Source organism: Talpa europaea (assembly GCF_964194135.1).
Source record: "Talpa europaea genome assembly, chromosome: 15".
Classification (NCBI taxonomy): domain Eukaryota; kingdom Metazoa; phylum Chordata; class Mammalia; order Eulipotyphla; family Talpidae; genus Talpa; species Talpa europaea.
Genome location: NC_140083.1, coordinates 5,676,926 through 5,689,527, shown reverse-complemented (window position 1 = coordinate 5,689,527; position 12,602 = coordinate 5,676,926). Strand labels below are relative to the sequence as shown.

The 12,602-nt window shown below is 54.6% G+C and overlaps 1 protein-coding gene across 4 annotated transcripts; it reads right to left on the bottom strand.

The window, feature by feature from the left end:
* Positions 1-1,780: 1,780 nt before the first annotated feature.
* ANKRD54 (ankyrin repeat domain 54) lies at positions 1,781-11,792 on the bottom strand (the record flags this gene model as incomplete). 4 transcript variants are annotated; one of them, XM_084255772.1, is made up of 8 exons in its annotated part: positions 11,350-11,792; positions 9,471-9,518; positions 5,607-5,753; positions 3,121-3,192; positions 2,646-2,693; positions 2,447-2,571; positions 2,173-2,280; positions 1,781-1,855 (listed from the first exon to the last, which is right to left on the bottom strand). In XM_084255772.1, exons 1-8 carry the CDS (start codon positions 11,672-11,674, stop codon positions 1,781-1,783), a joined length of 948 nt encoding a protein of 315 aa, XP_084111898.1. In that variant the 5' UTR covers positions 11,675-11,792. The 4 variants fall into 4 exon arrangements, with proteins under 4 accessions (XP_084111898.1, XP_084111899.1, XP_084111900.1 ...); XM_084255773.1 differs by having other exon boundaries at positions 2,173-2,303; positions 2,443-2,571; positions 5,607-5,705; XM_084255774.1 differs by having other exon boundaries at positions 5,607-5,705.
* Positions 11,793-12,602: the final 810 nt, after the last annotated feature.

The window sequence follows — 12,602 nt, the reverse complement described above, 5'->3', positions numbered from 1 at the left end:
AGTCAGCCATTGCCCCTTGCTTGCCCCAATGTCCCATTCGCGTGGCTGCAGGGCCCCGGGGCCCGGAGTGGGGTGGGTGGGTACCACAGGGATGGAGGGTGCTGCAGGGATGCGTCTGCCACCCGGGCCGAGGGCTCGTTGAGAGTCAGCCTCAGCTGGGCCATCCTAGAAGCCGGTGCAGCTGCCTCAGTTCGCCACCCTCAGCCCTGTCAGCACAGAGCAGCTGCCCTGCCAGGTAACAGGTCCCAGAAGGCCCCTTGCAGGGAGGGAACAGGGACAGGACGGGAGAGCAGCCTCAGCAGCGGCTGGGAGCCTGGCTGCCTCTGCTCCTGTCTCTCCAGTCCCGGGGCCACCCTCCTTCCCTTCCCCACCCTGCAGGCCTTTCACAGGGTGCTGGAGGCAGGCCTGGGCCTGATCTCACCCACCGAGAGACCCTTTTTTCTTTAGAGTCTGGGGACCAGCTGGGTTCCATGGGTTCAATTCAGATCTGATCAAGCTGGGATTTGGGGGAACAAGCTCCTTTCCTTTGAAAAGCAGTCAGGATTCCAATATGGCGGCAGGGAAAGTGGGGTAGCGTTAAGTGGACAGGAACTGATGGCCAGGGAGGAGCTCTACTCTGTGGACAAAGGCTGAGTGGGGAGGCCAGTTGGGCACTCCCTGTGGGTGGGAGGGGGGCCTTCACCGTGACTTTGGCCTATCCTGGGGTAGCAGTTCCCCACTGCCGCCGCAACAAACAAACACAAACCCAGCAGCTTAAAACAACACGTTTATTCTCTTCCAGTTCAGGTGGTCAGGATTCTAGAATCAGTCTCACCGGGCTAAAGTAAAGGTAATTAGCAGGACTGATTCCTTCTGGAAGTTCTGAGAAAAGAATCCATTTCCTTGCCTTTTCGAGCTTCTGGAGGCCACTTGCCTGCCTCGGCCTGTGACCCCTTCCTTCACCATGTGGTCAGTCCTCTCTGGTCTCCTGCTTTCCTCTCAGAAGGCCCCTGTGATCACCTCTGGCTGCCTGGGTGACTAGGAAAAGCTCCTCGTCTAAAAGCCTTAATTTAACTGCCTTTGCAAAGTTCCTTTTGCCACACAGGTAACATTCACAGGTTCTGGGACACTGGGCATGGATCGTGGACATGGATATCTTGGGGGGGCCACTCTCCAGCCCGTCACAACTAAGATGCGGAAGTACTGTGCCCTCCTGGTGTTTCAAGGGTCGGTGTTGTCTGCCGGGCTCAGCAGAGTCCTTCCCAAACTCGTGTTTCTGAGGCCCAGGCCTCACCGCCCACCCCTTTCCACCCAGAGAAACTGCAGTGTCTCCTTGCAAGTCAGCGACAAGTCTAAATCTAAGTGCTGGTGAGGTACAGCCGATGGGCTCCAGGGCAGACCCTCAGGCCAGGGCAGAGGCCTGCTCTTAGCCACATCATGCTGCTTGCAACAAGCCAGGAAGGGACACTGAGAGGATCTGGGCCTGCTGCGGACGCCAAACAGGTGACAGGACAAGCAAGGCCCGTGGGGCAGTGGCGCTGGCCGGAGCTGCAGTGCGGCTGCAGTGCCGCGGGAGCAGAGAAAGAGCAGGGGCTGTGGCCCTGCCCTCTGAGATGATGGATGCCGGGGTTGGGGGCGGCGCTGAAGCCAGCGAGAGAGCGTCTCTGCCCTCGGCATCTAGGGGTGAGGGCGAGGTCCTCACCAGGCAAGTGGGGCTCCAAAGTCCCAGGCAGCGGGCTTTTTCTTTGTAATGAGCACCAGGGTGGGGGTAGGGCAGCAGGAGGGCAGGGAGCTGCTCTTGCTACCTCTTCTCCATGTCCTGCATCTGCAAGCTGAGGGAGGTGAAGCTGGCCAGGAGGTCGGTGACCTCATCCACCTGCGGGATAAATCCAAGACACAGTCACGGGGGCAACAGGTCTCCTCCAAATGCACAGCGTGGAGGCTGGGGACTTCCAAGCAGGGCCGGGGGCTTCACTCTGACTGGCCCAGGGCTCATCCTGACATGGGGAGGCCCAGATGGCTCCAGAGAAGACACTGAGGAGCTTCAGAGGACGTGAACAGGGGCTTTGAGGTCCAGAGTAGCCACGACCCCACAGCCATGCTGCTGTCCTGAGGGTCCAGCTACATCAGAGCAAGGGCAGACTGTGCTGAGGCCCCCACCAGGCCCTGGGCCCAACCTGCAGCCCCACTCACCTGCTCCCTGGTGCTTGTCATCTGGAGGCGCGTACAGAGGTCGTCCAGCCGCTCCCGCTGCTCGTGCCGCCCCAGGCGCTCCAGGTACTCTCTCAGCATCTGGATGATCTGAAAGGAGAGAGTGGGCTGCACTGCCAGGGTTCTCACAGGAGGAAGGGAGAGGCTCACACAGCAGTTGCACCAGATGCAGCGGAGCAGCACCCAGTGGGGTCAGAGGGGCAGGGCCCGTTGCTGAAGGCAGCTTGTCTGCGGCACATAGCCCACGGGCACGCACCTGTTTCACCTCCAGCCGCACGGCCTCCAGGCACTGGGAGTGGCCCTCCTGCAGGATGTTCAGCTTTGACTTGGCCAGGTGCAGGGGTGTGCGGCCAGCTCTGTCCAGGGCATCTACACGGGCCCCTGCAGAAGCAGCCAGGTGAGTGTGCTAGGTGAGTATGCTGGGGAGTGGGGCAGACAGGGAAGGGAGCACATACCTCCTCGTAGCAATGTGGTGATGACAGGCACGTGGTTGGTGCAGGCCGCTGAGGAAGAAGAACAGGGACTTGAGGCTCTAGGACCACAGTGGCTTGGCCCTGGTGCCTGCGTCTCCATGTGAGGGGCCTCCCAAGGGGTATCACCCAGGCAGCAACCATGCAGGACTCAGCCATGGAGTCTAACTCCCTCCCAGTACAGCGAGGGAAATGGAGGCCTGGAGGCGAGGCCTGCCTCACCAGAGCCACGGGGGCAGTCAGTGGCAGGCTGGAGACCCACTAAGGGTCTCACGTCGCCAGCAGAGTGCACCGTGCCCACCGAGGCTGCCACCTCAGCTCTGCTCAGACCACAGCCAACTTGCGAGCAGTGGAGAGTCAGGGACAAGACAGGCCGGGAGACCGCAGGGCCCTGGCCCTCCGCGAGAGAAGCCCGTCCATGCCACAGATGAGGGGTCTCGGCGGCTCTCCAGGCACTCACCCAGATGCAGTGGCGTGTTCCCCAGCCCATCTCGCTGGTTGGGGTCGGCCCCGTGGTCCAGGAGCAGCTGCACTGCAAACCCAAAAACCCAGAGGAGCCATCAGAGGCTTTGGGGGACCCAACCTCGCTGGGGGGCTCACTTAATGCATGGAACATGGAAAGCAAACACGGTTCTCATTCACCTTTGTAAAGGTCAGAATGGGGGGATTCTGGGAGGGCCTCCTGGCCAGTGCAGGTGCTACGTGACTGGACAGGCGCTAAACCCTCAGGGGTTAAGGAGCGCACTTCCAGCAGCAGTGACCGCAGCAAAGGCTCTTAAGCATTTTGCTGTCCCTCCCACAGCCACATGCCACATGAGAATCAGGCTACTGGGAGGACGCTGAGTACCCTTCCTTGAGAGTCCGGGCCACCTCCAGGGTGGACTATGGTGGGAATTACCCAGGCTGATAGCAATGCACAAACCTGGGTGCCGGGCACTGTACAGTGAGGTCAGGCTGAGCCCCACGCCATATGCAGAACTAATTCAAGAGGGATGGCAGGCCTAACTATGAAGCTAAAACAGGCAGATTTAGGGCCTCCCCTGGTGGCACAGTGGTTGAGCGCTGGGTTGCAAGGCTGCCCGCAGCCTCTGTAACGCTGGTTCGTTACCCGGCCGCCAGCGAGGGTCCCATAAACAAACAAATAAAAAAAAAAAAGCCAGATTTATAGGGACTCTCTTTATGACTCTGGAAGAGGCAATGATTTCTCTAGATTACAAAAATATTCATCATAGAGAATATTAACAAACTGAATTTATTAAAATTAAGAACCTGTGTTCACCAAGAAATACCATTTGGAGAACAAAAAGTCAAGCTCAGAAAAGGCAAGTCATCTGTATTTGATCAATGATTTATCCCAGAATGTGTAAAGAATTCCTACAAATTAATATCTTATTAATTAAACAACTTGTTAGGAAAAAAAACTAGACAAAAGACCTGAAGAGACACATCACAAAGGGGGTATAAAAACGGCCAATGGACAGAGAGTGTGTGCCACGTGACTGGCCGCTGGAGAGGTGCAGGCGGCGCCTGGGTGGCTGGGGTTACAGCAAGGACATGGGGCAATGCGGAACTGACAGCTCACTGCGGGTGGAAGAGGTTGTACTGGTACAACTGCTTGGGGAAAATGCAGCGCCTACCAAATTGAAATATGCGTGTATCCTACCAGGAGACCCGACATCTGCCCTCCTGGTGACACCTGGCATAGTTCAGTGTCATAGTTAAGTCCCACGCACAAGAACGTCCACAGCCACGGCATTCAGGAGAGCCCACACCTGGATACCACACGACACCACCAGCCGTGGCTGGACACACCGTGCTAGTGAGCCGCGCGTGGCAGGAGGCAGACAACACTGTTAGCATCGTCCGACTCACTATGGGACTAAATCGTGATGACTTCAATCCCAAGGAAGGACTGATAATTTCGCGCAGCGACAGCGCTAGCTCTGGCTGCATGACAGTCAGACTCCAACAAAAGGGTCAACAAGCTTCACGCCTTACACCAGGGTCTATGTTGGATACGTTTCCATTTTAAATTTTAAAACAAAAGCATAAACTAGGGCCTCCCTGGTGGCGCAGGGGGTTAAGACGCAACCTATGAAGCTGTCCACAGCCACTGCAGCATGAGTTCGATCCCCGGCCAGGGAGCAACCCACGTGGCGCAGCAGACCTCTCCTGGCTCGCCCGCTGCTCCCCTCAGCAGTGTACTTCAGTCAGTCTGCCTGTTCTGTTCCCCACTCTGTCTCTGGTGAATCTTCTCACCCCCCACACCTCTGGCCTGTACCCCAGTTCTTGTATGCATAAATAAATCTTAAAAAAAAAAGCATAGAACAAACAAAAAAATCATGATAAAGTTCTAGTTTCAAAATTTCCTGTCAATAAAATTCTCTAAAACCAGAGGGAGAGAGCGTAGGGGGAATTAGCAGATGGGTGAATCATGGAATACCACACAGTGAAATACTATGCAGGAACAAGAAAGAAAAAAAACCACAGATACCCACAGGGCTGAATCTTGGGAAATCATTTTGCATTTGCTGGAAATTCAAAAACAGTCCAAGCCAATCTTATGAATGAGGTCGATCAGGGGGAAAGGATGAGAAGGGGGACGAGGCAGTGGTTGGTGCTGGAAATATCCTGGATCCTGATCTGGGCGGCAGTTACACCGGTGTCTACACAGAGACGGTTCATCAAAAAGAACAAGGCTCCTGCTATTGCGGCTGGCACCAAGAAGTCTGACCTGAGCTCCTTGAAGGAATGGCCCTGACCACAGAGTCGATCCTCTTCTTTCCTCAGCTTGACCCCTTTGACAGCCTGGCAGTGCCAGACCCAAAGACGAAGGAGGTAAGAGGAGCAATCAGCACCTTTCAGGGTCGTCCTGATATCCAGCACCCCGGTGACAGAGAGAGCCTGCCACCCCTCCCGAGAGGATCCCTCCCTCCCTGGACTCACCGATCTGGCCGTTGCCATTGCAGGAGGCGAAGTGGAGGGCTGTGCGGCCCTTGTCATCCGCAGCACAGGGGTCTGCGCCGTCTTCCAGCAGCTGCTGCACTGGCACACCAAGACAGAGGGAGGCAGGGGAGAGAGCGGCAGTGTGAGCTAGGCTGGTCCTGAGAGGATGCTCAGGGCCCCCCGGGGCAAGGCATCTATAATGCAGGGAGACTGAGCTCCTCTGGTTGCTGGTGCCACAGGGGCTGCCTGAGGGCACAACTGAGGGTCACGGACTCTGGGGGCGCAAACAAGGTGTCTAGGGGTAGAATGTCACAAGTGTCTGGCTGTTGGGCACCACTTACTTTGCTCCCAGGAGGCAGCCCTTTTGGGTGGACAGAGCATAAGGTCTGAAGCCACACAGGCCAAGTCCCAGGCTGGGCTGGCAACAAAGAAAGGCTTGCACTGCTGGCAGCTTGGTGCAGTGGGGAGAGAGCTGGGCTGGGCACACAGAGGCCGGGATTCGGGCCCCAGTTCACCAGCAAATGGCCAGTCTCTGCTTTGCCAGTCTCCAGAGCTGCTCTGACGAGCATAATGAATAGGAAATTGGTTCTCTGCAAAGTGAGGCATTACCAAATGGAAGGCACTATGGATTGCATGTACCTGTCCAACAAAAATGTGGAAAATGCTGCCAAACATCATTTTAGGGCAAGTCACCTTTGAGTCCCACCACTACAGGGCCGAGGCCTTCCAGACAAAACCCCAGCCGCCTTGACGCTTCCCCATCCCCTCGAGCTGAGTTAGTCACCTCTCCTGTCCGTCTGCTGCTCCAATACGAACACACCATGCTATTTCAGGGTAAATGCTCTGTGCACAGACCACAGCCAGGCGCAGGACCACAGCCAGCCCCCCCCCAGCTCCGCCTGGCTTCCGGACCATTCTACAGACCAGAGAGATTATATGAAGTGCCCAAGAGACGTTCGCCCAGCTAGCAGGAAGCAGAGCAGAAGCCCAGGTCCCTCTGGCTCCAGAACTTACACTTCTCCAACTGAACACGTGACTTCAGTTGTTCAAGGGGGCTGTTTTGGAAATGCTATTACTCGTCAGTCCTCTATATTGTAGGGGTTTGGCTTCATCTTAATAACCTTGGTATTGAGCAGAGTGTCCTGCACTCACTGTGCTAGAAGAAGGCTGCTGCGGGCTGAGTAAGTGAATAAAGTGGCAGGTCACCTCATCACTCAATGGTACATTCACATCCAGGGTCAAGGAGATAAACAAACCTGAAACTGCCAGCTCCATTCTGGGATGGGGACGGCCAGGCCTTTTGGACATCGCTTTAGCAAATCTATGAGGAGCCACCAAATCCGCATGCCCGTGGTGCAATAACGCCGTATGTGGGAAATGATTTGGAAAATGAAAAACTAATGTCCAAATATATGACCAACTAAAACACGCTCGCTCTGTTCCCTTTAGTGGCTACACCGTGCACCTCCATGAAGACAGAGGTCAAACTGGGGAACAAATGTAGAAAGTGATTTTTTCTTTTTACTCTATAAGCTTTTAAAAATCATACAGTGAATTCATTCTATTAACGGGGGGAAATGATGTTTCCATTTTGAAACAAATGGCTACAAAGACTACAAAAAATGTTTGCTACATAAAAAATGATAGCTAGGACACATACAGAAAGCCCAGAAAGAAAATTTCTGTGCTTGGGGAAAAGGACAGAGAGCTCCCTTTCTGACAAGCATAATGGACAGTAGCTCCTTTGCTCACATGAAGACTGTTTTCCCTTCATGTTTTTCTAATTCCTAAAATAGCTTCAATGTATATATTATTTCACACTTAAAATATCTTAAATGATTGTGAATTCTTGAAAAAGCACAACTTCACAATGCGGGGTATACATTTTATATCCACTGTATTCGCTGAACTATTCCAAACCAACACACATGCAGAGAAAGAAAACAAGGTGCCTGTCAGAAAAGAAAGGGAGCGAGGAGGCTCAGCCAGAGGCTGTCTCCTGCGTCCTGCAGGAGCGGGGAGTCTAGCGGCCGCTTAGATGTGAAGATGGGTGTTAGAGGTGAGACTAGGAAATGACAGCATCTCATCCAAATAATAAAAGCACGCATGAGCACCTCATTCAAGATGAACCTGACTTTCTGTGCATGGAGAGCATAATTTAAATATTCTCTAGTAGGGCCTCCCCTGGCAGCACAGGCGGTTGAGTGCAGCGCTATGAAGCTGTCCGCAGCCTCTGCAGCGCCGGTTCAATCCCAGCTGGCCAAAGAGATGCCCACATGGCAAGGCAGACATCTCCTATCTTGCCTGCTGCTCCCCTCAGCAGTGTATTTCAGTCAGTCTGCCTGTTCTGCTCCCCGCTCTGTCTCTGGTGAATCCTCTTACCCTCCCGCGCATCTGGCCTGTACCCTGGTTCTTATATGAATAAATAAATGTTTAAAAAAAAAAAAGAACTGGTTTTTAAATGATGCCAAATTAAAAAAAAAATAAATAAATATTCTCTAGTCACACACAGAGGATCTTAACAAAAATGCGGATTCTTTTTCCTAGAAAAACAATCGGGGTTGCTGCCCAAATATTCCAAGATGTTAAAGTTCACGGAAAGAGGTCTAAGTGAAAAGGATTGAAAAGCCCCACACCAGTCTCTAGGCATGCTCGCCATGCCCCATAGGAACAGGGGCAGCATTTCAAGGCCGCTCAGCTCCATGCCTGCACCTGCCTGACTGCACTCTCCCAGGGGGCGCTCAGTGGAGGCTCACACTCTATCTGTTATTGGCCACAACATCCCACCACCCAAACAGAATGATGTCTGCTTGAGATGGGCAGAATAATAGCCCTCCCATGTCTATGCCCTACTGCCCGGAATTGGTGGATAATTCACATGGCAATAGGGATGTGCAGATATGGGTAAAGGAAGAGGGGAAGGTTATCCAGGCCAATCACAGCATCCTTAAGTCAGAGAGCACTTCCCTGCTGCGAGCACCAGAGGGAGGGTGGCGTGAGGACTCAGCTGCTGACTGTGAAGACAGAGGAAGAAAACTAAAAGCCAAGGAACGCGGGCAGTCCCTAGAAGCTGGAAAAGGCAGCAAAACAAGCAGTCCCCGGAGGGGCTGGCTCCAGGAAGATGTGCAGCCTGGTCACACCCTGATTTTAGTCTGCTGAGACCTGCGAGACTTCTGACCTGAGAAAGAGCGGGATTATGTGTGCCGTTTTCCACACTATGTTTGTGGTCATTTGCAACAGCAGCTATAGAAGACCGATATGTCACCGCAATCTGGTTCACAGAAAGAATTATGCCAGTAGATAAAATTAAAATGTTTTTCCTACAACTTGTCCTTGTTCCTGCCGACCAGCGAATGCTAGAACGCAAAAGCAAAAAACAGAGTAGAGTCTACTCCAAGGCCCTACCCAGCTTTTCAGATGTTCTGTCAACTAAACAAGCTTCAAAAGCATCAACCCAATGTCCACAAAGCCTCCGTCAGCAGCTGAAGGAGGAGTCTGTGCAAACGGTGGCTCTTTTGGCAGTGAAAGTTGAGTGTTTGCCCCATCGATCAAAGTTCCAGAAAGTTTCTACTCTTTGCTGAGCTGTGCTGGGTCTCAGGGATAGGAACGCAGACATGTTCCCCACCATCAGGGGCCCCACAGGGTGACAAATGTTATGAGCTCCAGAACTTAGGGTGGCAGGGAGCAGCAGGAATGCGAGGAGCTCAGCCAGATGTGCCTTCTGGCCGTACCGGCACCATAAACACAGCAAGCCTGACCCAGGGGTGGCCCACAGACTGGATGAAAGCACCTCCCCGAGTATGGGAACCCTGGTTCTTCCCTCCCTGAGCTGCCCAGGGAGCTGGAGCTGCTCTGCACACTCACCTGTTTCCACGTCATTGGCGTTGGCAGAGTCCCTCAGCCTCTTCAGAGCTGTGAAGGGAAGAGAGTGCCACAGTTCAAACCCAAAGCAAAAAACCCCAAAACAACAGACAAGATGAAGCAGAAAGCAGACAGCTTCAAAGTTAACCCGCCTTCAGCCACAGCAGCAGCTCCTGGGAGCTGCCGGGTCACAAGACACTGCCCGGGGAATAGGGCAGACCCTGAACTGAGGCACAGCCAGCACAAGAGGCACATCTGGACCAAACTCCCCGAGTCCCTGGGAGCCAGATCTTGACTCTGCCACTTGCAGTGGCTGGGCGACCTGGAGCAAATTAGTTAACCTCCCTGGTGCTTGGGTCTGTCATCTGAAAGATAGGTTGTGCTCTGTCCTGACAGCTCAGAGTTGCAGCAAAGACTGAGTGAGATGATTTACACAGATTCTTTCTGAACTGGTTACACAGACAATCTTATATTCTCCTACAAAACAGGCCATTCTCTAAAGATACTTAAATCTGGTGATTCCTAAGCAGAAAACTTTGTTCTCTCATGATGATACTGCCTCTCTATGAAGGGCCAGAGAAATGGTCAAAAATTGCAATTCAGATACATCATAACTCCTTGCATTTTACACAGCACTTTATGCTTTATACAGCACTTTCAAAGATTCCAGGAGTCTTAAAAAAGTCCCCACTCCTAAAGGACTTTCAGGGAGTTGGTGGCCATAGCTATAAAATGCAAGCCAGGGCCTCCCCGGTGGCGCAGCGGTTGAGCGCTGGGTTGCGAAGCTGCCTGCAGCCTCTGCAGCGCCGGTTCAATACCCGGCTGCTCCCCAGCCACCAGCGGAGGGTTCCACATGGCACGCAGACCTCTCCTGCCGCCCGCTGCTCCCCTCAGCAGTGTACTTCGGTCCTTCTGCCTGCTCTGCTTCCTGCTCTGGCTCTGGTGAATTCTCTCGCCCTCCCGCACTTCTGACTGTACCCAGTGCTTATATAAATAAATAAATAAATCTTTAAAAAATAAATAAATAAATAGCAAAGTCTGCGAAAAGCAACATTTAAAAAAAAAATAAATGCAAAAATAAAATAAAATAAAATGCAAGCCAGTATGGCAGAAATACCACTTTGCATCTGGCAGACCTGGGTTCTAATACCAGCACAGCCATTTTCAACTGCATCACTTGCAGCAAGGCCACATCTCTGAGCCTCAGATTCCTCTTCAGTAAAATGGGAAGAGTATCTGGCTCTCAATGAGGAGTGGGAGGACCACAAATCACCCAACAGTGTTTGGAACACAAGGCCAGATGATACCTATACATCCATTACCTCTCAATCCCCCCAACACCCCTGTAAAGCAATGACTGTACCCACTTTACAGATGAGAAAACTGAGGCCCAAAGCTTCTCCAGCTTGCCCAAGGCCTAAACGAGGTCAAGGAGTCCAGCCCAGGTCCGTGCCCGTAAGCAAGTAGCCAGGGCTTGGCTCCAGGCTCTGGCCTCCTCTCTCTGATGATAAAAGTGTTCCCCAGAACCCCACTTGATCATCCACTAAATGCCTGCAGTCATGAAAACTTTCCAAGCGGGAACGACCGAGTGTGCAAAGCCCTGGGTGACGGGCTCTGAGCAGGGAGACTTTTTCCTTTCTTTTCTCACTTTCGTGGCCCCTGACAGCAGCCATAATGGTAATCACGATTATTATAATGACGACATAAAATAATCCACGGACCCACTGTTATTAGTGAAGGGCGACTCGGGCACTCAGGGCCCCCCGCCCGGGCGCCCGCGGGCTGCAGACTGCAGGGGCTGGCGGGATCGGGGTGATGGGGGGCCGCGCCCCCGCGCTGCCCCCCGCCCCCCGCGCTGCCCCCCGCCCCCCGCGCTCCTCACCGTGCACCTCCTTGCCGGTGGGCCCGAGCCGGCGGTGGGGCCTGGCGGCGCGCCTCAGCCGGCCGGCGGGGATCTTGCAGCGCAGCTCGTCGCGGGGCTCGGCGTCCTGCTGCCACAGGACGTGGAGGTAGCGCAGCGGGGACTGGGCCCCGCCGGACGCCCGGCCCGGGAGGCCCGCGCCGCCGCCCAGCGCAGACCCGAAGTCGGCGAAGGAGAAGAGGCCCTCGGCGCCCGTCAGCGGCTCCGGCGCCACCGCGCACTCGCCCTCGGAGCTCGAGCGGCCCGAGCGCGACTCGTCGTCCGCGCCCCCGGCGGCGGCTGCCATGGCAACGGCTCGGCGCGGGCCCGGCCGCCGGAGCCTCGTTCCCGGCCGACCAACGGACCCGCTTCCTCCGCCCTGAGCCTCGCTGTCAGCGGGCGAGCGGGCGGGCCCGGGCTGCTACCAGGGCAACGGGCGGGGACGGGCTCCGGCCGCGAGCGGGGACGCTCTGGACCAATGAAAACCCTTTCTGTTTAAACCCGGGTAGAGTAAGGCCGTTAGACTCGACTTCCGGGAGTGTGACTGACGGGCATCAGAGCCAATCACTAGTGGGACTTGCCCACGGCCGGGTCATGTGTCCTGACCGGAGCCAATAAAGCAACTGGGTTTCTGGCACTTTTTTCCCTTCACCCCGTGGGCTCATGGGAAAGATAACGGACAGCTGCTTTGGCCAATCACGTGAAGAGGTTCTGCAGCCAATCACAGAGGAACGTGAAGCCAAACTCCTGGAGTGAGACTTGGATGTTTTAAATCAATGAACGAGAAAGCAAACAACCCGCCAGACCAAGCTCCCCACCAACGCGGAGTGTAAGCTGGAAAATGAGGAGATGTTCAAACCTGGGGCTGCCACCCCAAACTAAAAGCGACCCATCCCATGAGTCAGGATTCTCTGAGAACCCCCCACGTCCATCACTGATTTACAAAAAACCATGATCCAGTGTCTGGGATCCTGATCGAGAGCCAGTCCCAGGGCCGGCCCCTCTCTGGACGCAGCATCAGACTCGGCGAGATGCTCTCACTCCAGTGGGAGGCCGAGCCGGAGACAGGGGGTGTTCCGCGAGCATTTAATCTCCGAGGGGCACAGTTCTGGGGGAATTTTCGCAACCCTGTACCCCACAAACACGTCTATGAGGCGGGCAAGGAGGGCCTTCCCAGCTTTCTAGCTGAGGAGCTGAAACCAGCGCGACCAGGGGTGCTCGTTCACCGCAGCCCG